Here is a 26103-nt window from a genome sequence, read left to right as displayed (position 1 = left end):
CATCCATCCCACCATCCATACATTTTTCCTCCCTTTCAGGTCTACATACATACAGTATCTATCTGTCTATTGACCCATCTATCTATTTGTTTTTTGTATTTTTAACCAACTGTTTAATCGTTTCTTCCTTCCATCCCTCTCTTTATTTACCTATCCTGCTTATTTCTCAGTCCTTCCGTTTATCTGCCTATATTTTTTACATTTCTGTCTATAGGTTTTTTACTATAGGCAAGTGTCTCTTTAGCGTTTCTGTAGATTTGTGAACTACATTAGCAGATTTCGCTCTCAACCCTTTAGCCCTGCTGCTGTAAACAAACATGCGATTGTACATTAATAACCATCTGATTTAAACAGCCAGCAGAGGAACGCGCTGGAGAAGTGTACCAGCTGAATTCACATACCAGTGGTAAACCCACTGTGAAATGGAGCAGTGAATCACTTAACACCTCTCTCTCTCTCTCTCTCTCTCTCTCTCTCTCTCTCTCTCTCTCTCTCTCTCTCTCTCTCTCTTTCTGTCTGCTGACCTAGTGTGACTCTTGCTAGGTGTGACAAGGCCATGGCCAGATGAAGCGATGATTTGAAATGTTTGCACAAACCATACTGCACCTCTCAGACTTTTGGTCACATGTTATTTGTAGAATATTTGGTAAGGTGATGAGGTTCTTCTCTGCAACCCTGTGGTGAGAATATAGTTCTAAAATATAGATGAAACCCTCATTGTCATGCTGTTATGGGAAAATAATCAACAACAGATTAGTGAAATAAAGCAGAGTTACTATTTCCACCTCAAAGTTGACCATTTTCCAATAACAGCTTTATTATTTATTATTAACAGCTGTATACTTGTTTTATTCCTCTTATATTGCCAGTAATTCACATTTTTTATTTATTCCAAAGCCCTGACACTGGAGACTCTCTGTGTCTTCCATGAATGTTAAGTAATACATCCTTCCAGACTACGTCCTTATAGCAATTTTTTTAGATTACACAGAGACCATCGTACTTGTGGATGAGCTGTTACTCTCACGAAACGATCATGTATGTGAGAGTGCAAATTAATATGAACCTCTGACCTTCTGAACAATCAGAATCAAAAATACTACAAGAACTGCAGTGACCTTATTTTATTTACTGACGTTACAGTAAAGTTAGCTACTAGAAAATATACCTGCAAAAAGATTTTTTTTAACATTATTGATGACACATTTAACATTTTGCCTAAACTTCAAACTTTTTTTTTATACCTTTTATAAGAGAGTGAATTATGAGTAACTAACTTATGCACTTATAATTATTTCTTTTACTTTCACCTAATTGCTAATATTTTTGCCAATCTACTGTGGCGCTAAACCATGGTAGAGTTTTATTCAAAGGTAATTTCTTTTTTCCTCTCTCTTTCTCTTCTTTGCTATATACTTGCTAATCATTTAGAAAGACCAGCACTTTGATGCTTCACAGTCAGATTTTCAGAAAGCTGTTAGATTTCCCACAAAACCGCACTTCCTGTTAGCAGGAGATGGTAAACTAGGTGTCAGGCAGTGATGCTAGCTGGCCTTGCCAGCTCTGGATCAGTGGATTGGGTGATGTGTGTGTGTGTGTGAGCGAGGTCAAGGCAAGACAGTGACGTCCATTTAAATCACTGGACAGTGTCAGAGACGTGTTTTCAGACCATGCTGCGTTTGCGTCTGCTAGCGCTGAGGTGGTTCTTAGCTATATTTGTCCTGGAGTTTTAGGAACAAGAGCTTTCATTCTTATTGGCACATGACACACCATGACACACTGAACTCCAGTAAGTGGCTATTAATCAAATTTTGACAGAAAGTTTGAGAGATATATTAGTTCTTTTTTTGTGTTTATTTATTTATTTATTAAACCTTTAAGTATACCATGTGTAGTAGACATTTTCAGTTATTTAATTGTTGTTAATTGAATGGAATAAATACAGTTATTTAATAATTATCATTCATTTCACATTTTTATTTCTTATTGTTTATAACAAAAAAAAATCCTAACATTTTTTTCACTTTCATTTTTTAAAGGTTCAATTTACTTTATTAATTTTTTCTTGTTTACAGAAGGTGGTTCTTTGTTCAATACCTTAAAATGCAGTATGCACAAAGCTAGAGCTATTTAAATAAAAATAAATGATGAAATTACATAAAATTATTATATATAATAACATAATATAGATTAGAAATAATTAATTTTGTTTCCCCCCACGTTTAATTAACTAGTTATTTTGTACAGTTCTGCTTAATAGAGTAACAAAAGGAATTCTGGGAAATGCAACACCACCATTTGTTTTAACTACAGTTCCTTTTGTGTGTGTGTTTGTCTGTGTGTGCGTGTGTGTGACAGACAGAGCTGTGCACTTTGACCATATGAATTCGTGCCAGAACATCAGATAAACGTGTTATGATACATGTTTTATGGAATTAAATGAATGAAAAAAAAAAATTTAAAATGCTCATGAATAAAGTGGTGTACTTTCTGAGTCATGTCACTTATATGCATGAATGAATTACTTCTTTTTCTGTCTAGACGGTGGGTTCAGGCCACAAGGATTTTTCACAAGGATTTTTCCTTGCTAGCTATAATGTAGACAGTTAGTTCTCTTGCTACTTTGGCTACTATAAGCTACAAATCTTATGCCTTAATGTTAGGTAAACAATGGCACTAACAACTGATAGCTGCTCGTGGTGGCATGTAGAGGTGGAGCACCATTTTTGTCTTCAATTACAGGTAAACAAAGACTACATTGGAGTAAAAAGTTAAATATACTGTAAGAGCACATGTGACTCTCAAAACAGCAGCTGTATTATGAAACTTTCAATGAAGAGAGTCAATCACCTATTTAAAGTACCCATTCAAATGGAAGTCAAAATGAAATTAAAATGAAAATGCAAAATCGGACAAACTCCGACCTCATTTTAATGAATAAACCTCAACTTTTTCTTCTCCACTAATGGATCGCTGGCAAAGGGATTATCCAAAAACATCAATTATTATTCACTGTTTTTATTATTATTATTGGGGGCACGGTGGCTTAATGGTTAGCATGTTCACCACAAACCTCCAGGGTTGGGGGTTCGATTCCCGCCTCTGCCTTGTGTGTGTGTGGAGTTTGCATGTTCTCCCCGTGCCTCGGGGGTTTCCTCCGGGTCTAAAGACATGCATGGTAGGTTGATTGCCATCTCTGGAAAAATTGTCCGTAGTGTGTTATTGCGTAAGTGAATGAGAGTGTGTGTGTGCCCTGCGATGGGTTGGCACTCCATCCAGGGTGTATCCTGCCTAGATGCCCGATGACGCCTGAGATAGGCACAGGCTCCCCGTGACCCGAGAAGTTCGGATAAGCGGTAGAAAATTAATGAATGAATGAATTATTATTATTATTAAAACTTTTTCTTAATTTACTTAATTTATTTTATTCATTGCATCTTTAGATTCAAACTTTAATATTTTTTAATTGCTGCTTAACATGTTTTATTTAATATCGTACCATTATGTTAATTTTTACCGACTTTTAGTCATAAAAAGTAAATTTCGTTTGCATTTATTTAAGTTAATGTTCATTTCAATAGTTTTTCATTTTCAGCCAGAAAATGCAAGGAACCTCTTCACTGCTGCCTGCAGATACTCTCTCTACAGGCCTTTGGCAAACACCATGCCTCCTGCTACAGCCAAATATTTCAAACTTTGACTAATCAATCCAAAGCACCTGCTGCCATTTTTTCTAGTTTCTAGGTTTTTTTTTTGCATAGCTGAAATGCCTTGTCTACAATTCTTCCATGATGACCAGTTCCGGACAGTAGATGAGCGTACCTGGGTCCCACTGGTTTCTGCCAGTTCTTTGCTGATGGCACTGCTATACATCTTCCGATGTCGAAGGAAAATAAACATGAGTTGTTTCACATCATCTGCAGCTTGGCTGGCCACTGGACCTACACTCCACAACATTGCCCATTTCAGAATCAGAAAGGTCTTTATTGCCAAGTATGTTTTCACATACGAGGAATTTGTTCTAGTACAGGAGCTCCACAGTGTAAACAGAATGGCAATGATAAGAAATGAACACATATATAATAAAGACAGTTGTATGTACAGTGGAAAAATGTGCAAATTGAAATATAAATGTGCAAATTGAAATATAAATAAGTACGAGTAAACAATGTAAGAATAGGGTTTGTTCTGTGTATGTTAAGTGTTCATCAAATGTATGTTAAGTGTTCATCAGATGTATGTTAAGTGTTCATCAGATGTATGTTAAGTGTTCATCAGATGGATTGACCGAGGGAAGAAACTGTTCCTATGTCTGGTCGTTCTGGTGCTCAGGGCTCTGTAGCGTCGACCAGATGGCAACAGTTCAGATGGCAAGCCAGATGGCAAGAGTGAGTGTGCTGGATGTGAGGGGTCCAGAGTGATTTTCTTTGCCCATTTGCTCACTCTGGAGAAGTACAGATCTTTGTGCTACTTCAAAATAGTTTGAACAGCATACCTTGGAACCCTAGTCTGCTTTAAAATCTTTGCCTAGGAGAGGCTTTGCTGATGCAGTATAACTACCTTGTGTGCTGTGCTCAGTCTTGCCATGGTATATGACCTGTGATATGAAACTGACTTCCACAATCTCACCTTAGTAGCAAAGTTTGGCTGTTCCAGTTTTAAGCCTCCTACACAGCTGTTTCTTTTTCAGTGTCTTTCAACCTTGCTTGGTATACATGGTAAATCATACACCTGACTCTGATCCTACAAAAACCTTGACTTTGTGTAAATGTACAAAGTGTGCAAGATGGTGGTTTGAAGCCAAATGGTAGTCAAACCAAAAATTGATTTGATTTAGATTATTCTTGTTTGCTCACTTTACACACACACACACACACACACACACACACACACACACACACACACACACACACACACACACACACACACACACACACACACACATATATATATAGGCTTGCCTCAGTCATATATGTTTCTGTCTGGTACTACTACTGTATAATGCACAAATTTGACTGAATGTGTGATTTTCACCCAGCTGTCACAGAAATTATTTCATATCATTATCTGGTATGAATTATACATTAAAATAAAGAACATTTTATCTATGCATGTGACTAAGCTTCACTGAAAAAACTTTTTCAAAAAGGGAAATGGGAGCAGGTAGCAAACCAAAGTTGTTTACTTTAATCGTATAGTTCTTTGTTTAAGTATTTTGCGTGTGTGTGTGTGTGAGTGTTTGCGCGCATGTCTAAAAATGATGAGAAAGAATTTCTTAGAAGTTAAGAAAAAGAACAGTTTGCCTGTTTTCTCTGTGTAGCGTGTTTGTAGTATTTGTACGGCAACACCTGAGGAAAGTCTAAACAGTGTCTGGAAACATTCAAAGCATGCCCAACCCCCATCCAACACACACACACACACACACACACACACACACACACACACACACACACACACACACACACACACACACAGTGCCTATAATAGAGGGGGTTTGTCCAGAGAACTGTTTGTTGAGACATGCATATTTTCCCATGTTGTTTGGAGCCATTAAGAATTTTCTAGATTCTATTCCTTTATAAATTGCTTGTCACGCACCATCACACCCAAAATATCTAAAAATATATCCTAGTAAACCTCTTGTTTAGGGTATATTCCACAGTAAAATCTGTTTTCCAAATGTTTTGGTGGAAAGCCATGGATATGTATATGTCTTATCCAATATATATGGCTAGACAGTCAGTTTACGATCTTCAGTCATTAAAATAATGACAAATCTGGATGTGTTTCAAAAGTCCCTGTTGAAACCTGTCAAGATATAAAGAACAATAAAGAATATATGTGTGTGTGATGAGTCATGTAGTAACCACTAGTTAGTCAATTAGCTAATTTATAGCAAGATGTTAGCAACTTCCTTATAGAAAAATACCTCAGATTTGCCTGCTTTCTTCTTGTAAAGTTGTAGCTACATACACAGCCACAAACTACTTTTTTTTTTATCACTAACTTGATAGTTATCACACACTATTAGTTTTACGTGAGGACGTGGGGGTAAAGTAATTATTACCAGAGCTTCTCTGTGATTTTAGTCTCGTCTGAATGTGCCATCTCGGTAATCATTACGGACAATAGCACTATTCGGACTGGATTAGTTCTACGTGGGGACGTGGAGTAATGCAAATTTACCTTAGGACGTCTGTAATATTAATTGGCCAATTCGCATGGGACAAGACATCTCAGTAAAACTAGCAGAAGTGGGAGGGGTAGCTCACTTTACGTACCACAGTAACCTCCTTGTCGTCATGTGCGTATGATGTTACCCCTCCCACTTCTGCTAGTTTTACTGAGATGTCTTGTCCCGTGCGAATTGGCCAATTAATATTACAGACGTCCTAATGTAAAATTGCATTACTCCACATCCCCACGTAAAACTAATCCCGTCTGAATAGTGCTTTAGACTACAGCTAGCATCAAACTCAACCCCAGCTTTTATGAATCTAGCTACAGTATGTGATGATAGCTAAGGAGCATATTTGTTATTATCAGGCTTAAGTTGCAGTTAGCAGGCTGAAAGATAAGTCAGCAAGAATTTCCTATCTGGCTAGCCTACAGTACTGCCTTCTTAAAGAAATCGTCAGGTTTTTTTAAATCACACACACTGTCTTCTCTTGTATAGGCTCCAGGTGACTGTGGTCATCCTGTATTTGGCTATGTCCTCAAGTCCAGACATCCAGACCATAATGGTGAGTGTCTGTGCTCATTCAGAGTTGACTTAGAGGGTGAGGAAGCTCCTGTTGATAAAATGGAATTCTACTGAGAACTGTTCATATCAGGCCAAGTGTATAACCAATACTCAAGCCAACAAGGAAACACACACACACACACACACACACACACACACACACACACACACACACACACACACACACACACACACACACACACACACACACACACACACAGAGTTTCATTCTACGGGCATATTTTCCAGTGACAAAGATAATTCTGTGTCCTGGTTGTCCGTTCATCAAAGAAAAAGGTAATGCAGCCAAAAACAGTAAAACTTTTAAAAGATGTCTTAGCCTTGAACTAGAAATCAAAGCTAGTTCGCCTTACCAGTAGAATGTTAGTCATTTGAAAGACAAAAACAACTATTTAAATTATATATATATATATATATATACTATATTTTTTTATGTTGTGTAGGTTTTGACATGTTTTTTTTTCATCACACACATGATTTTTTTCACACTTTATATTTTATTTTGTTAATATCTAAGCACTAGCTTGCTAGAAAACTCTGGCACAGGGATAAGACATTTTTTCTTCTTTTTAAATAATTTAATTGAAAAACAACATGACTAGCATGCTAGCAGTTCATATGAAATAAGTTTGGTGAAACAGTCGTTCGTGAAATATTTAGCTGATTCAGCATGTACAAAAACTAGCTTGCAGTAAATTTTACTCTGTAATCAGTCATATTAACATGAGTTTTTTTAAGTGTTCCTTTAAGATGTGTTCATAGTTGCTGGCCATTTTAAACAGAGTCAGCATCAGGAAGCTCGTATTAAAAAGGCAAAAGCCACAAACCCAGCCAAGGAACAACAGTACGCGCTCTCATACTGTATGCTTACCAAAGCCTGGTTTCTCTAATCAGACTCAACCACATTTGGATGTCTCTTACATATTTGTGCATTTGAATACCGTACAAGGTGATGCTAAGCTCAAAGAGCTGCATTACTAAAACCCTAGCATTTCTTTCAGCCAGACAGACAGACAGACATTAATGTGAATGAAATGCAAGCTCACGCAAAACCCTCTGGAACGTTCTTTTTCAGTTTTCAAAAGGGTTGTAAAAGGTCAACACAGCCATACCAAACACAAACCCACCCACAAACCCACCCACACATTTACACACAATACAGCTGGATAAAGACCAGAAGTCCACAGCAACATCATTAAACTACAGACACAATTCAATGTTTTTATCTCCTCCTCTTCCTCCTCTAACTCCTCCTCCTTCTTCATGATTTCATTTCGTTCTTTTATGAGTGCTTTATATTTACTCATCTCTCAAAACAGCCCCTCCGACAACAGCCATTCCCTCATATGATCTCTTTCTCGTAGTCATAATAAAACAGTCTGCTGGCGGAGAGGGAGAAAAAGGAAATGAGCCTGCCTCACAGTATTTCTCAGGGCTCCTTAAATGGCGCTGCACTTTTCCACGAGAAATACCACACTCCATTAATGACAGAGCGAGCAAGGCTGTATAGACCATGACCAGGCTTAGCTCTCTGAGTCTCTTGGCTAATTTAGATAGCATGTTTTCCCACAGCACTTTCGGCAAACACTTGTGGAAATACAAAAATGCCACTGAGTTGCAGGGACCATTTAGCATGATTATCTTGAATTTCAAGGTGCAAGGAAAAGCCAGGTGAATGTCAATGGTGTTAGCAACCATGTAAGAAAAGGAGCAAATATGGTACTGGTATTTAGCCAACAAAAGCTACAAATTGGAAATTGTTGAATTGAATTCTCACACTAGTATAGTCCAAAAACGCCAATTAAACCAGTGTCATTCATTTCACTGGGAATTCTTCATTCAGTCTTTTTTTGTGTGTCAAACCTCTATGAAATGGTACACGCAAAATTTACCTCAGTATTAATTTCCCATATAGTTTCATAGATACAAAAAAATAAATAAATAAATAGCTGAAAAATAATAATCAAAATAAATAGTCATTAAAAATAATGAAAAATAAATTACTATTAAAAAATAATGAAAAAAACAATTAAAATAAATGAAAGCTGCAACTGCTATCCAGATTTGCATATAAGTTCAAAAAAGAGCATTTGTTGATATAATAACAGCTCTTTTGTAATGCTGTTTTCAAGGAAATAGCATCACAGTAACTGTCTTCCTGTACAAGTTCTGTTTATCTGAGTTAAAAAGTCCACAGTCACAATGAATCTATGCTTCAGGGAAACTACGGGGTCATCTAGCAAACTTCACCCATGCTAACAGACTGGAAATTAGTGTAGGGGTGTTAAAACAGCCTAGTTAGCATTGACCATGAGGCTTTGAAAGATCGAGGTGGTAGAAACACTGAGGTCACCAATTTGGATAGATTTCTAGATTGGAGTCATCTGTACTATCTTCTGACTCACTGTCTGGTCATGAAGTCATGGCTAATTAGTTGTTTGTTCAGCAGCTGTACCTTTTATACAGCCAATGTATCTGCACAGACTTGTTTGGGTGATGTTTCCATCATCTCATGTTAAGGTCCACTGATCATGTGTGGTAGGGTGTGGTTAGGAAATGTGTGTTAAATTTCTATTAAATTAACTAGCAAATTCTGCTAGTTAATGAGCAGTTATCATAGATATGCTAAATGTGTCACCTTTAGCTTTAAGCTAACCCTTTTAGCAAGTAAAATGTAATGATGGTGCATACAAGCCAAACAGACAAAGTCAGTGACTTTGTATCAATCAAAGCTTTCATATTCAAAATTTTTCAAAGCCAAAGTAACAATTTTCATACAACGCGCTTGCTTTCTTCTATCTTCTATCAACTGCTGCCTTCTGAAAAGTGGGAAAGCTTACTCGTGCTTCCTCTTAGACGCACTGAGAGCACATGTTTTTTCAATACTGCATCACTTTGAATTGCAGCTGTCTGTCCTCTTCCGCATACACAAGTTCACAGTTTACCTAGCGTCAGTGTCATTGACAGGGGAGAGGCAGTAAGACCCTGAATGCACAGCTAATTTGCTCCTAGCCACTGAAACATTAGTGTCTGTGGGAAAAGACCAGCAGTGTTTCAGTCCTGTGCTCAATTAATAAATCCGGTTTCTAGCAAACGTGTTTAAAACATCTGTGGCTCAAATCTGTTGCAAGTCCACATTTTCTGGTAATGAATGGATTCAGTGCCGGGATCTGGGAGTGAACAAATTCCATTTGCGTGGCCACACTTACAGCTGTGTGTGCGTATGTCTGTGTGTGTGTGTGTGTGTGTGTGTGTGTGCGTATGTCTCTCTGTGTGTGTGTGTGTGTGTGTGCACTGGTCAAGCTCAACTGGAATAACATCAGTCAAAATACCATACTGTGTCCCTAATGCGGCAACGTGTTGACAGGTCATTTCCTGGGTTCACACACAAACCTGTCACCACACTTACAGAAAGAGTGACATCATCCACCTGAAGTAAGAGTATAAAGCACTTACAGTCTCGTAAAAGTCAAAATGTTCTGTCTTCACGCACCTGCAACTCCCCCCCCCCAATGTTTAAACTACAGCCTGATACCTGAATTAAGTGATTTAATATACTACGATGTCACTGACTTACAGAGATATAGTCATTCAGACGTCCAGCTTTAAACACAAGGTTTGTGGCGACAGAACTGATAGAACTGATAATCACGTTCGCTGGCTCTGCAAGTCTTCATGGAGAGATGAAAATGAAAAGATAAAAAAAACAAATCTGAGCTTTGAAAAGTGTAAATATTTGGGATTTGAATAGTGGAAAAAAAAGACTGAAAGAAAGACTGAAAGACACCACCAAAGCAAAGCATTAAATAAAAAAAGTAAAATTATGAAAGATATGTATAGTGAAAAAAAAAAAGAATGCAAAAGAAATGTGTTAAAAATATGAAATTGAATTTGTTATAAACAAAAAAGAAAAATAAGGATAGATGAAAATAAAGAAACAACAAAGAAAAGTAAAATAAAAAGAAAGAAAGAAAGAAAGAAAGAAAGAAAGAAAGAAAGAAAGAAATCTAAAGGATTAAGAAAGTACATGGACTATTTAGGGAGTGTTTATATTGTCTAAAGTGTGTGTGTTTGTGCAAGCATGTATTCAGAAGTCCCAAACAAAATGTTTTCTAGATGACAAAGGTTATGAGGTAATCTCTCTCTCTCTCTCTCTCTCTCTCTCTCTCTCTCTCTCTCTCTCTCTCTCTCTCTCTCTCTCACTCTCTCTCACTCTCTCTCCTAGGCACACACACCCAGACCTAGGAGCACTGCCTCAAGCATATTGCCATAATTGCCCAAACAAACCGATCTCACCGCACACACACCACATTAAACACTTAGTCACAATGACAATGTCTCCAAAACTAGTCTGTGGAAGAACACCACACTGCCCCTGTGAGTCACTTTAATCATGATGGATTGCGTGCATGTATGTGTGACGGTACTTCTAAGGACAGTACTTATAAGGACAAGACACAAACTGTCCACACTATAATGGACAAGGAACATAAACACAATCTTTGAAGATAATGCCTATGTTTGTTCAGAAATCGCTTAGATCAGCAGTTCTAGTCTTGTCTTGCCTCAGGACCCACATTTATTTTTTATTGCTAACAATTTACTCCCAGCTGTAATAGCTGCTAACATGTTTTCTTACTTGTGACACAAACTGCACAACAATGTTTGTGAAAATTTCCAATAAAGTTGCAGCAGTTAATTTAGCTGTAGTTAGAACTGTACCTTCACAGACTGCAAACAAACAATAATGAAAGTAAAGACAAATAGAACAAAATTTATGGATTGAAATTGTTTTCTTAAGCAATGAAAACGTATTAACGTGATGAAGTTTTCTCTGAGCACATGCTTATCGAAGGAGGCTCCAGTGTCAGTGTTTTGTAACAGTCAGAAGTAAAAGCCAAACGTGTTAATGCTTTGCTGTTTCTCGATAAAGTAACAAGCTGAAAATTCCAAGAGAGAGAAAGAAGATTGGATGCTGAAGGAATGACTTAAAAACTCTCACTCAATCACTCATTTTCTACCCCTTATTTTAACTACGTCAGGTCACAGGGACATCTATGGCGTCATCGGGCATCAAGGCAGGATACACCCTGGACGGAGTGCAAACCCATCGCAGGGCACACACACACACACTCTCATTCACTCACACACTCACACACTACAGACAATTTTCCAGAGATGCCAATCAACCTACCATGCATGTCTTTGGAACAGGGGAGGAAACCGGAGTACCTGGAGGAAACCCCTGAAGCACGGGGAGAACATGCAAACTCCGCACACACAAGGCGTAGGAATCGAACCCCCAACCCTGGAGGTGTGAGGCGAACGTGCTAACCACTAAACCACCATGCCTCCCTGACTTAAAAACTCAAGGTCTTATATTCTTAGGACACTGTATATACAGGACCTCCTATTGCCTGAACCTTATATAATCAGGGTCCCATATTCCCACACCCTCATATACCAAGGGTTCACAAGACCTTGCATACACAAGGTCCAATATTTTCAAGACCTTATATAACCAGCATGCCTAGATTATAACATGCCCAGTATCCTATAAACCCAGGATCCCATATTCTCAGGAAATATATGTAAAGTCCTGTTAAACACACACCTTAAATTACCTGGGCCCCAAATTCCTAGGACATTTAAATATTCAGTGTCCCATATTTTTTAGAGCCATTTAAACCCAGGGTCCTGTATTTTTTAGGACCATATATACCCAGGATCACATATTCCTGAGACTTTCGATATTCAGGGTCCCATATTCCCAGGACCCAATATATATCCCATATGACCCAATATATCCTAGGACAAATGTATTCTTTGTATTTGTATTGTTTTGTATTCCTAGGACTCTATGCACTCAGGATCCAGTATTCCCAGGATGCAATATGCCCGAGGTTCATTATTCATACAATCTTATATTCCCAAGAACATATTTTCGCAGGACCTTTTTTCTGGATACTCACAGTCCCACATTCCATGGGCCTTATATATTTGAGTTCTCGTTTTCCCAGAATCTTATTTAACACAGTCTTACCTTCTTCTGACATTATATACTCAGAAGCTTATATTATTTATATCTAGGGACCCAATATCCCATTATATATCCAGCATTAATTATAGGATCAGAGGAGTAGGGGAACATGAAAATGTAATGTTCTGAGAATATATGTGTAGGGTCCTATTTACTAGGGCCTTATATACAGTGTATCCTATTTTCTGTTGCACGTATATACCCATAGTGCGATTTTATCCAGCCCATATATACCTAGATTTTTGTATACCCACAATAATGGCACAATATTCCTAGAGTCCTACAGTATATCACAATGGACCTAGATTCCAGGGACCTTATTTACCTAGCTTCCCATATTTTCAGAGTCGTATACAAACTTTAGTTGTCAGGGCCATAAATTTCCGGTGCATCCCTAATATATTAATACATACCTGAAACTGTGTTTATTATTAAGTAAGTCTTGAATTAGTTAATATTACTAGAAACATATATTTTAAATGGTCTTTTAAGAAATGACTTCTGATAACATCATGGTTTTTTAATGAATTATATGGAACAGACATAGTGTACTGAAAATACAGGCATGTGGTGTGTCTATGTACTTTAGCTATATTACTTGTACTTACCTGTGTTAGCTGCCTGTATCTCTGATTATCTCTGTCTAGGTCTGCTGTGTTTCAGCAACTGAAGCCTGTCTGAGTGGAAAATCTGTTTTTTGTAAAGCCTACTTCAGTATTTTATACTAAAACCTTTGACAGACAAGGAAGATAATGATTTTTACTATATTTCAGATTTCTATAATACAGTCGTATAATAGGTTGAAGATGTAGCAACAACAGGATTATATTATAGGAATATTTATTTTCATACAATTTGATAGATTTTGCTGTAGTTGCTAGCTAGTTTATTGGCTGCTAATCTTGATTTACAATAGCATGAGTGCTATAATTTCACAGTTGAGTTGGTGTAAATTGTATGTGTGATGAAAGACAAGGCCTGATTTACAAATACTTATTTTTTGCTAAATTGCTAAATTGGCAGCATTTTACACCCACATTTGCATGATAATACCTATGTGGACAACATAAAATAGCACAGGACAGAAACAAAAAAAAAAGTCTTTTGCAAATATATTGTTTATAATCATGCTTGAGAAGTTATTTTAGTCATGACTGGATGTTAGGAAAGTTAAAAGGGAGGGTGTGGGTTTACTTTGGCTAAGCTACACCTGTTATGTTTTGCTAAACAAAACAACAAAACAACGAAAAAAATAAACTCCTTAGATACTGTGGTCTTGTGTTTGGGTGTAAACATGCGTTCATGCTTGAATATTTTTATGTCTGGTAGAACAAAATATGACTCCTACAACCCTGGCTAATTCTACCCATTTGCTAATTCCCCCCATGTCCAGTGGGAGTTCGCCTACAACGCTTGCTAATACTGGAAAATGAGTGCAACACTGTCCTTATTGTGATTGTGAAAGAACCATGAAGAAAACTTTTAGCTGAAGTCTTGTGTTGTTATTGTCCAGCACTGGAAACAAAATGCTGTATGTAGAATGCTGTATAATGCTGTATAATGTAGAATCATTTTCAGGAAACTGTGTGAAGGAGATAAACATTCTGCCTGTTGCAATCCTGTTATAGGCATAAACAAGAGCCATAAAATTACAACTAGCATACACTTTGCTACTGCACATAACTGAACTAGCAGGTTTAAGTGCTGAATTTGCACTTTTCAATTAAAAAAATGTTGCCAGATTGTACTAATGACCAAATTGCTGCACCTTCACATCAATTAGCAAAGGGTTCATTCTTTTCATACCAATGGGATTAATAACATCACAATATGGTGACCCAGAAGTCATTCCAAGAAGACATCTAAACATGTTAGCTTCTGTAATTGGTGTGATTTGAGGCAAAAATCAATGTACAAACAATTTTAGATAAGATAGTTGTGTAATAGCAACATTAGCATTGAAACTTTGTGCACTTAGGATTTTTTTGCATGGTTACACTGAGTCATCACAGGAAGACTAGAAGACAGATAACATTTGTATTCACAAAGATAAAACAGTTGCTGTTTCTTGGCAAGATTATTGGATTGTAGATCTAGACATCACTGCGTCTTAGTACTTTGTGGATTTTGAGTGCAAAAAAACTTGTGTGATTCTTGTTTGACAAAAAGTGCTGAGTTTATATAAAAAGATCTCTTTGAAAAGATTTCTCTGAATAATCCTCTCTGCTACTAAACACTTTCTGGCTGTTAGATACAAAATCACGTTAATCTCTCTCATCGCTAACTAGCAGCATACAGTATTAGCTAGCTACCGAATAGGCAAAACAACTCAAATTTGTAATGTTCTTTTTTATAGACTCTTTCTGGTATATATTTACACTAGTATTTGGGATACTGCCAGACTACTGACTAATTTTATGGATGCCACGTTGATCCTTATATTGGCTAGATGACATTTGACTAGACAACATTTTTCTGAGGGCATGTTTGCCTGTTTTTTTTTACAGAACCCATTGTCTACTCATGTCGAGATATGTATTGTGCTTGGAGAACTTAGTGTGTCTGCACCTTGGGATGCATGGCTTGAACACGCCAGCCCTTTTGTATTCATCTACTACCTGATTAAAATCTCTCTGGAACTGCAGGAAGTGCTGAGAACAATGACCCTTATAAATCTGTGCAGCCTGAGAATAACGATTGCTGGATTAAAATACAGCAGGAAAGAAAGATCAGACATAACTGTAACACAAATAAGGACCAGAAAAAAAGTTTTTATGAAAAATGCTTTTGCTAACAAGTGCTGCAAATGAATCCCAGCTTTTTGGATTTAACAGTTCTATAGCATTGACTCATGATGTCTTTGGATTCTCTGGGGAAACCTTTAAAGAATTACTAAAATATTGCAGTGTTGTCTTCATGTCTTGCTGCCCATCTTCCTGTTTGTCTGGAAACTTCCACCGATTAAATCTGTCTGTACATCTGTCTGTCTGTCTGTCAGCAAACTTTTACCTATAAAATTGCGTATTCCATCTGACTGCCTCATTTTCTGTCCAACTGTCCGCTTGTCTTTTTGTTCAGCTGTCTGACTGTCTGTCTGTTTGTCTGTCTTTTTAGAACATTCTGCTTAGAATTGACCTGTTCCACTAATATGCTCATCTGCCCGCCCTTCTGTCAGTCTGTAACATTCCGCTTCCTAAAATTACCTGTCCATCTGTCTTTCATTCAGCTTCTTGTTCATCAAACTGTCTGTCTGTCTGTCTGCCTGTCTATTGGTCAAACATTCGACATACAAACTGATGTGTTCCACTAATCTGTTCCTATGTCTGTTTTGCCTAAAACATCCCACAAATGAAATGACCTGTTCCACCTGTCTGTCTGCCTGTCTGTCTTTCTAACCATTCATTTATTCCTCAGTCTGTTTGTCCATCTGTCTGTCTCACTGTTTTTTTTGACAGCCTGTTCCCCTGTCTGTCTGTCTGCCCATCTGCCCATTCCTCAGCCTACCAGTCTGTTCATCTGTGTATTCCTCTGCCTCTCTGTCTGTCTGTCTGTCTGTCTGTCTGTCTGTCTGTCAATTTCTGTCTACCAATCTGTCAGTTTGTAGAACAGTCTTTTCTTCTGTCTGCCTGTCTGTCTATCTATCTATTTCTCTCTGTCTGTACATCTGTCTGTCCCACTGTTTGTTTATCTGGCTGTCTGACTGTTAAAATTTTACCAGTAAAACAACCTGTTCCTGTCTGTCAATTGCTCTGTCTCTCTGTCTGTCTGTCTCTGTCTATAAACCATCTATTATCAGACAGAGCTTTTTATTACCACCATTCTATTGATTACATCATATCATATTGGTGTTACATCAGGTCAGAGTTGTATGGTGGTTACGGTGTTTATGACATTTACAGAATTGAGTAATGTGTTTGGTATTCACAGGCTGAGGCAGTAAATGCTGTCACATGCTGAGAAGGTAAAATGACCTTCTTTTGGCATCTAATGTCTCTTTTCCACCGAGGCAGTTTGAGTGCTGGTTCAGATTTTAATTTAAAATCAGTTCTTTCTTTTTCAACACCCAAAGTCCCGGCTCTGAACCAGGAAAAGTGGTTCTTAAGTAGCACCAAAACATTGCTGATCTAGACTTAAGAACCACTTGTGTCAGGGGCTGGTGGCAGGGTTACCGTGACCAACAAGACAAAAGAGAACGTCGTTAGCGCTTTTGGATGCCAATGTAGGTTCGCAAAGCCATGAGCATTAACAGTAAAGCAACATCCACCATTGTTGATGTTGTGTTTGCCGCTGCTGTGCTAACATTGCTGTATAACGTTGTATACAGTGATGTAAGACTTGGCTCTGTGATGGCTCTCTAGCCCATGGAAAGGCGAACCGGTTCTTAGAAGACTTGCCAGTGGAACCAGCACCCGGTTCTTTCTGGTGGAAAGGGGGCATAAGGAGATGGAACAATTTACTGTGTGTGTGTATGAGACTCAATTCTGTCAGCCTTTTTGTCTGTCTGCCCATTTATTTTTTGTTGTCTCTCTCAGATCATTTGTCTGTCTGTTTGTCTGTGTACTGCATGTTTTATAGCCTTTTTTTTAATTGGCAAAAGTTTTATGAAATTTTATGAGTGTGTGTGTGTGTGTGTGTGTGTGTGTGTGTGTGTGTGTGTGTGTGTGTGTGTGTGTGTGTGTGTGTGTGTGTGTGTGTGTGTGTGAAATAGCAATCGCATGTGGTAGCCTGCAGTTTTCTCTCTGTGCCATTAAGATAGAATTATTGTGAGAAATGAATTGTCTTCAATGAAAATGAGAAATGAATGTCTGGAGTTGTATGGAGTTACAAATATTCAGTTACACTATCTTTGATTCATTTTGTGACGTTTTTGAGTTAACTCACTGTACTAAATCTTATCTAAAACTTATCTGATTTAATATGAAATTTAAGGTTTGTTTTGTAATGAAAATTCATTAACTTCTTGATTTGTGTGTGTGTTTGTATTTGGTCAAACATGTTGCATAAGGTCAGAGGTCATTTACAGACACATAGCTTACCCACACCCACACACACACACACACCCACACACACACCCACACACACACACTTACTTTCTTTCCTGGTGACTCAGAGCAACAAGTTAAGACACAAACATTTGGCTTCCGGAACAAGGAGGCCAAAGTGAAAACACACACACACACACACACACACACACACACACACACACACACACACACACACACACACTTACACACTTTTTATGGGATGTGTAGAGCATTGGTAACAAATAATTATAAATAATTAATAATTTAATAATTATTTAAAATTATTAAAAAATAATAATTCATTTTATTCAAAGGCATGAGAAAAATAAATAGATAAAACATTCAGTTTCTGTTCAACGCCTAAATGTAAACTCACAAGTTTACTCACGCTTTGGAAAATAAGACCTAGGTGCGGGAATTCCGCATCTCTCCAGCGAGTCAGTTCATTCGACTCAGCTCACCAAAAAAAACTCGACTCTTTTATTTTATTGCAATTCTGTCGTCTAGTGGGGGAAAATTGAGATAGGTCGTACATAATTACGAAGGGGAATTATTTGCTATATCTACATAATAATAACATAATGAAGACAAACGGCTCGTATATATGACTCCAATCTTTTTAAAAAGCCGACTCTTCACCGAGAAACTGTTTATTGCCTCCATCTGCTGGTTAATAAAGGAAGTAAAATAATGTATTTATTTAATATACATTACTTATTATTTTTAATTATACGGAGCCTAAAACATTATTTTTGAAAATGTGTTCGTTTATAAGTACAGGCATCTTTAATTATTTTTATTAGCTTCTATTCTTAAACTTGACAGAATTTCTAAATGTATATATATATGCAAGAGTGACGCCTCTAACCCCCCAGCGACCCCCCAATAAACAAATAAATGATCAAATAAATAAATAAATGAACATAAAAATAAAAACACAATAATGAGGGTGTTGTTGTGTTTGGTAAGGATCACTGACCACAATTTAACCAAATACAAAGTATTTGTTTAATTTCCATTCATTAATTTGTGTTTGTGTGTGGTTTTTTTCATTGGTTGTTGCGTTAACTCTTACCCAGATAGTGCTATTTTCTGATTGGCTATTGTGTAGCCTCTATTTTTGATTAGCTGATAAGTGTCACGCTCGACTAAGAACTCCAGGGGAGACGCGCTTGATCTCTGCCCGGTTCCATAGAGACAGCGGTACGGACAGATACATTGTGGGCGCTGCGGCTTATTAAATATATGATAAAAAGTCAAAATGTTTTTCTGGGTGTTAAATACAATGTGTGGCGGGAGAGAGTGAGAAAAGACCGAAATGAGGAACAGACCTGTGGTAATGCATTACAATAGTCCAGTCTAGAGGTCATGAATGCATGAACTAGCTTCTCAGCATCAGATACAGATAGCTTGGCAATATTTCTAAGGTGGGAGAAGGCTGTTGCCGTCTAATATAACAACCAGGTCTTTCACTGAGTTAGTTGTAACAGTAGATCTCTCTAAATGGAAGTTGAATTTTGAGAGCTTCTGTTTACTGGCTTTTTGACAGTAGTTTTAAGTAGTATTTCAACATACATTTCAACAGCGGCTACTGCGCCCTCTACTGCTTCCTTATTCGGACAACGAAGGGTATTTATTAATTAGTAATTATCGCAAACATTTTATTTAAACACATTCTTAATACATCATTGTCTTAATTAATGCATATACAAAACATGAAGATAATTATGTTTGTGAATATAAATGTACAAAACGCTGTTGTTTTTTAAACGTACCGCGTCATCAATTTGGAACGCGCCGGAAACAGCGATAGTGTGGATTGTCTGGAGACAAGAGACAAAGCGAGGAGAAGCAACGAAGCAAAGCGAATAAGTTAGAACCGAGAGATGCTGCACATGAAGACTTTTCTTTCCGGCCAGAGTAGCGACACAGTCCGGGGCCTGGCTTGCGCCGCCGGGCTGATCGCGCTCACCACTGCAGGATACTACGCGTATCGCAGGCTGAAGAGGACCAGCGACCTTCGAGCTGCTGAACAGGAAGCTGCTCCAGGCAACAAAAGCTTACTTAGTGACGGTGTGTTAAAACCTAATGACTTAAGTCAGGTACAGCGGACAAACAGGAACAAATCCGGCGTGTAGTTTACCTAACAGAGCTAGCCGAAAGCTAACGCGCGTTGCCGAGCTAACATTAGCACTCGATGCTAAGTGGCTCATATCAGGAGGATTTTAATGTATAAAAGTGATTATTGTGATAAAAACACGCGTTCAGACTCAAAACATCATGATTTTTACACTTTAAATCATTTTAAATAATCAAGGAAAGGGCGGTGACACGAAGCCTGAAAATGAAACATGGTTAATGTTATAATTATTATAAATGTTGTTGTTTATTAGTTTTATTATTAATCACAGATCTTGTGTTGTCTTTTTATCTACACAACTTCAAATCATTTGGGTTCATGACCGTGTTTTCAATTGTTGTTGTTGTTATCTTTTGACTGTTGTTGGCGTTGTTATTTGCAGGGATTCTCATTATTTGTATTATTATTATCATTGGAGAGATCGAGCTGGTTAAAGTGAAGTGAATGTTTTGCTTTTTGCATAAGTTTTACTCACCAAAATCTATTTATGAACTATTGTTGTTGGCGTTGTTATTTGAAAACAATCAAGGAAAGGGCGGTGACACAAAGTCTGAAAAGTGGGGTAACTGTTATAATTATTTTAAATGTTGTTGTTGGTTTTATTATTAATCATAATAATAACAATATTATTATAACATATTTTTATTATTATGTCATCATTATTAATATTATCAGTATTATTATTCAAATTGTTTATTCCCCTTCCTCTTAAATAAGACTTGTTTCTCGTTAATCAGTGATATAACACTGTTTCAGTTGTCAGTGTTGTCAGAGCTGCTGTTACAGACTATTAAACCGGTTTGAGAATGAAACAGCGCTATGGTCTGCTAGAGATCATAAAGACATGAAGATGAAAGTGTGTCTCTTTCAGATCTCCATGACAACCTGGTTTATGCTCATCAGTAAATAAATTATGCTCATCATGTGTAAAATGTTTCACAGGATCTGTTGTAGGTGTTGATGTTGAGGAAGTTCTCGTATGCATTGAAGACCCTCAGACATCAGCTGTTGTCCTGGAAATTTTATATTTCCGTTATTTTTAGTGTTTTTTTTTGTTTTTTTTTAAGTTTCATTTGCACAAAACAGCTTTGATAAGAAGCAAACATAGAATACATTGTTGTGCTTTATTCAGGTCACTGAGACAAATCCCCAGCTCCTGAACACCTTGAGCCTTGACCCTGAGAAGTCAGCTGTCATACTGGTAATTTTATATTTCGATAATTTTTCAGTGTAACGTTTCCTAAACCTTTTTCCAGTTGAGTCCCTTCTACCTAAATTATCTAGCTTGCGTACTCCTGGAGATATGGTTAAAAGGAAGTAAAGGTTTTTGCTTTTTTTTTTTTTATTCCTCACTGGATAATCCTCCTCTTGGTGTTTTCTTTTACACGTGATGTATTGGACAGTTTTAAAGATGATGCTTGGAGCCACTGAGTGTTTGATTTAGGTTGCAGTAATTTACATTTAGCTCTCATATGCAAAGAACCCACTGAAGTCGTATCACATGACGTGACCCATTTAATCAACTCATAATGGTTTCAATTTCTTTGTAAGAGTCACAGTGTGATGTTTGTCCTGCAGCTCTCACATCACCATGGCACACGTCAGCTGCACTCTGCCTGGCAGAACATCCAGTTCCTTTCCTCACAGTCCTGCAGCTTCGTGTCTGAGGTATTGTTCTCATGTCTGTGCTCAGCATAGCAGCAGATAAATAAGTGTTCCCTCTTGTTCTCATGCTGTAGTCTGTGGTGTTGTGTTTCTGTCACTAGTCCCTGGAGGTACGCAGGTACATTGCGTGCTTGGTGAGAGGTCCAGAAGTCCTGCTGTGGTGGATCACCACCACCACCCAAATGTTCGACAATCATTGGGTAACCGCAGTCTCCATTTTGTTTTACGAAACTTTAATTGTGTACAGACGAACGATTGAGTAACAAGCAGTTGTTGGTGTCATTATTTGCAGGGAGCCTTTAACTCCACCACTCAGGAGACCTCGATCACCTGCATACAGGTAAGATCTTGATTGTTGTAGCACCATAAAGCTTTAGTAAGAACAAAGACTTAATTTCTGCATTTTCTCTCAAAGTGAGTCTGCGGGAGCTTGAGAACGCTGGTGTCCTGCCATCACGAGGAGACGACCATCCACGTGTCTTACGAGGATTGCGAGGTAAATTCATTATGCCACCCGGTTCTTTGTAAAGTTTGTCTCTGTTACGTTTGTTCACACTGGTCATGTTTTTCGTTTTTGTTCACAGCAAACCATTTACCAGGTGAGTCGCTCGTACCTTTGCGTGGACGTGGACGGTCAGGTGGACATGTCCCATGAGGAGGAAGGACGTTTCTTCACTCCTCATGCTGACTCTGACGTTCAGTCAGAATTTGAGGTAATTCAGTGTCTCGGGCTTGATGTACAGTACAGCTGCATTCGCTGGAGGCAGGATAAACGTATGTTCTCTGTGGTATTTGATGATCCAATGCTGGTTTCTCACTGCAGGAAAGTGACATGGAACGTCCACCTGAGGAGCAGGAGGTGCCCTTCATTGTGTAGGATCATCTTCAAGTTTTAACGGTGTGTCATGTAAATGTAACAAAGCAGTCTGGTTAAATTAATCACGGTGGTGGTTATTTTTTTTTTAGCTTGTACCTCACAGGCCGTGGCATAACAGACCTCGTCCTGAAGCTGCCTGCTGTCCGCGAGGTGTTCTCTGTGAGTCTTTACTCGTTTAGTTTCTCTGAAGACTCCAACTTACCCCACAAGCAAGTTCCAGACTGTCTCGACTCATGTGGTGTGTTTATGTCGTGTTTAGAGGATGATGGCGAGCATCCATAACAAGAGCTTCTTGTACGTGGCTGGCAAGCAGATCTTGATGCTTCTGGCAGCAGCCAACAAACAGGTGAGTGCCGATTTGTACCCAGTTACGTCTCATACTCGTGCAGAGTCAGCTGAGGAGACAAAGCAGTGACCTGGTGTCTCCTTCCCGGACAGGATCCCCGCGGTGTACAGAGGGCATACGACGAGATGATCCAATTCCTGAGAGAACCATCCTATCAGGAAATGATTGAGGCGGAGGTGCTCGATGCTCAGGTAAGCTTGGAAGTAACTGTCACCTAACTATAAAGCATTTTTAGTTTTAGTCTTTACTTGTAAATTTAATCTAAATTTTCCCCCGTCCAGCTGTACCACTTCAACCTGCTGGATGTGTTCTTCGAACTCGTCTTCTTCAGCTGCTTAATCAACGGCTTGGCGCCTGAAGCTGTAAGTCAATGAATGTTTCTCTCCTAGATGTGGGTGGAAATAACATCACGTAACGTCACGGTTGTTTTTCTTCTCTACAGTCGGACGGGGGATTCTTGCAGCATGTGTTCAATATGAACAGCCAGTGGGATGTGGACATCAGGGAGCCTGAAGCAGAGTAGCTCTTTTTGCTGCTTTCCGTAAGTGAAGTGTTTTTTTTTTTTTTCCAACACCATTATACACTTTAAAGAATCTGCTTTAAATTTCAGTGTTTCTGTGATCTGTTTCAATAACATAATTCTGTAAGTGTGTGTACAGTTAAAGCTGACAATGCTGCTTGAGGAACTGTTCTCGCAGCCTCTGGACCTGTACAGTGACCCAGCAGCTTTAGCCACCGCGGTGCTACGACTGGTGAAGGACCGTGTTCAGGAGATGCTAAAGGCCATGGCGGGAGTCTGAGCAACACCACACTCCTCTTGCACATACATACATACACACACGCATACACACACACACACCTGTCCCTGTTTTCTTTCCCTTTCTTTCTCTTTCTCTTCATTTTACCATCTTTACAGGTAAGTACTTATTACGCTGTCTTACTGTGTACACATTTAAACATGTCTTTCTTTTCTTCTCTCCCTGAGCAGCTACACAATACACACCATCGATGGCCTGGCCTGTAACAACAACAACATCTGTTAGTTTGCTCTCCGACTGCACGAACACCTGCAGCTCCAACGCCAGTATCTTTTTTTTTAGTTAATCTTGGTATAGATTTTATAAGATTTTTCTTAGTATAGTATAATATTTATTAACGATCTTGTATTCTATTTATTAAGATTTTAGTATTCCATTTATTAGATATTTAAGTTTTTTTGTATTTTTAATTGAATTTTTTAATGTTTTTATTACAGATTTTTGTAAGTGTATTTTATGTATTTAATTATATTCTAATAAAAATTTTAAGCATATATTTCAGGCTTCATTGTGATCATTTACAACCCTGCTTAAGCTCATGAGGCGCATGTGGAGGGGAACCAAGCGATCACGAACTACAAGACAGCTTCACCTGCCTGTGATAGTGACATCTCCCACCCAGATGCGCTGTACATTTTCTGCGCTCGGTTTGAGGTGCAGAACAACATTGTGTAAAGGAAGACCATCCCTCACCCCAACGATACGGTACTCTGTCTATCCATGGCCGAAGTGAGCAGAGTTAATCCATGGAAGGCTGCTGGACCAGACCACATTCCTGGCAGGATGCTCAAGGAATGTGCAAAACCGAGAGCATCGTGAGCAGCTGCATCACTGTCTGGTTTGGGAACTGCACCATCTCGGATCGCAAGACCCTGCAGCGGATAGTGAGGACAGCTGGGAAAATCTTTGGGAGTCTCTTTCCTCTCTAACGGACATTTACACCACGCGTTGCATCTGCAAAGCTAACAGCATTGTGGATGACCTCACACACTCTTCTCCCTCCTGCCGTCTGGGCATGCGGGCCCCTCACGACCAGACTGCGCAACAGTTTCTTACCACAAGCCATCAGACTCCTCAATGACTAAACTGAACTGTACTGAGCACCATACACACATGCACACGCACACGTATGGCCCGATCTGCACCAAATACACAGTCTTCCAATATACATCCATGTCTACAGCACCATCCATTTCACGCTGTTTACCTGCTGTTTTGCACATTTTCATTACAATACATCATACAACTGCTGATATTAAGTGTTCATTCCAGTATTTTTGCAAATGTACAGTAAAGTATACAGTATGTAATCTGGTCTGCACTGCTTTTGTCTTGCACCAGGTTGCACAGATTGCACTTTATGTGGCTAAGATAAACTTACTTAAGTCCTTAGCTCTGTTCTATGTAGCTCTGTCTTTGTTCTATGTAGCACCACGGTCCTGGAGAAACATTTTCTGATTTCACTACGTACTGTGTTGGCTAAATATGATTGAAATGAGAAAAACTTATTGACTTGATACTGTGTTATTTATATGGTTCTCCCGACCAAAATTCATTTCAGATGGTGTGAATTGATTGGTAACATCACCTGGTACATTGCAATCAAATGACACATTTAATGTAACAAAAAATGAAAAACACTCAACACGGTTTAGTTAGCATATCCTTTAGTGAGTAAAGCTTCCCAGATGGAAGAGCCTAAATCCTTCGGTTTGGTTCCCAGTCTGTCAGATGACCGTGTTGAACGTATAGTCAATGAAGGTGGAGCAAGTATGATTTTAGTTTCAAGCAGAATTCAATTCAAGTTTATTTGTATAGCGCTTTTTACAATTGAAATTGTTTCAAAGCAGCTTTACAGAACATAAATATAGAACAAAAGGTTATAAAGATTAATATAAAAACAACATTTAAGATTAATATAAGATATATTTAAATGTGTATTTATTTATCCCCTATGAGCAAGTCTGAGGTGACTCAGGCAGCAGTGTTAAGGAAAAACTCCCTTAGATGGTAAAGGAAGAAACCTTGAGAGGAATCAGACTCAAAGGGGAACCTCATCCTCATATGGGTGACACTGGAGGGTGTGATTATAAATATACAGTCTAACAAATGTTGTATTGATGCAAAAGATCACATGGAGTTCACATCTTCTCTTTAGTATCGCAGAGTCTAACGGGCTCAGTGGAAGTCCAAAATCTTCATGGGCCAGAAGAAAATCTGAGCTGGTACAATTTCTGGATGCCACGGGATGGGTAGAAAGAGAGAAGCAGTGGAGAGGGATTAACGTAGCTGCTGTTCCTAATATTAGCAAGCACTAGATGATAATGTGCATTTGGTCAGATGTAATAGAGCACAATATTATGGGATGTATTATGTGTACGACTGACTAAAGAGATAAGTTTTTAATCTACATTTAAACTGGGAAAGTGT

General features: G+C 38.3%; 1 protein-coding gene across 1 annotated transcript; it reads left to right on the top strand.

Moving 5' to 3' along the window:
* The first annotated feature begins 1313 nt into the window (after positions 1 to 1313).
* Positions 1314 to 25065, top strand: LOC113648957 (mitoguardin 1-like). Its single transcript, XM_047802934.1, has 14 exons — positions 1314 to 1789; positions 21100 to 21168; positions 21546 to 21635; positions 21734 to 21832; positions 21925 to 21972; positions 22048 to 22128; positions 22217 to 22345; positions 22456 to 22505; positions 22599 to 22668; positions 22769 to 22855; positions 22948 to 23046; positions 23137 to 23217; positions 23298 to 23396; positions 23515 to 25065. Exons 7-13 carry the CDS (start codon positions 22277 to 22279, stop codon positions 23376 to 23378), a joined length of 537 nt encoding a protein of 178 aa, XP_047658890.1. The 5' UTR covers positions 1314 to 1789; positions 21100 to 21168; positions 21546 to 21635; positions 21734 to 21832; positions 21925 to 21972; positions 22048 to 22128; positions 22217 to 22276; the 3' UTR covers positions 23379 to 23396; positions 23515 to 25065.
* Positions 25066 to 26103: the final 1038 nt, after the last annotated feature.

Source organism: Tachysurus fulvidraco, chromosome 18 (assembly GCF_022655615.1).
Source record: "Tachysurus fulvidraco isolate hzauxx_2018 chromosome 18, HZAU_PFXX_2.0, whole genome shotgun sequence".
NCBI lineage: Eukaryota > Metazoa > Chordata > Actinopteri > Siluriformes > Bagridae > Tachysurus > Tachysurus fulvidraco.
This window is presented reverse-complemented; position numbering and strand designations above follow the sequence as displayed.

Excerpts from the sequence above, each read along its gene's own strand:
- LOC113648957 (XM_047802934.1), top strand. The coding sequence starts at position 22,277 with ATGTCCCATGAGGAGGAAGGACGTTTCTTCACTCCTCATGCTGACTCT. Across the intron at positions 22,346-22,455 it reads ACGTTCAGTCAGAATTTGAG|GAAAGTGACATGGAACGTCC; the intron begins GTAATTCAGTGT and ends TTCTCACTGCAG. Across the intron at positions 22,506-22,598 it reads CAGGAGGTGCCCTTCATTGT|CTTGTACCTCACAGGCCGTG; the intron begins GTAGGATCATCT and ends TTTTTTTTTTAG.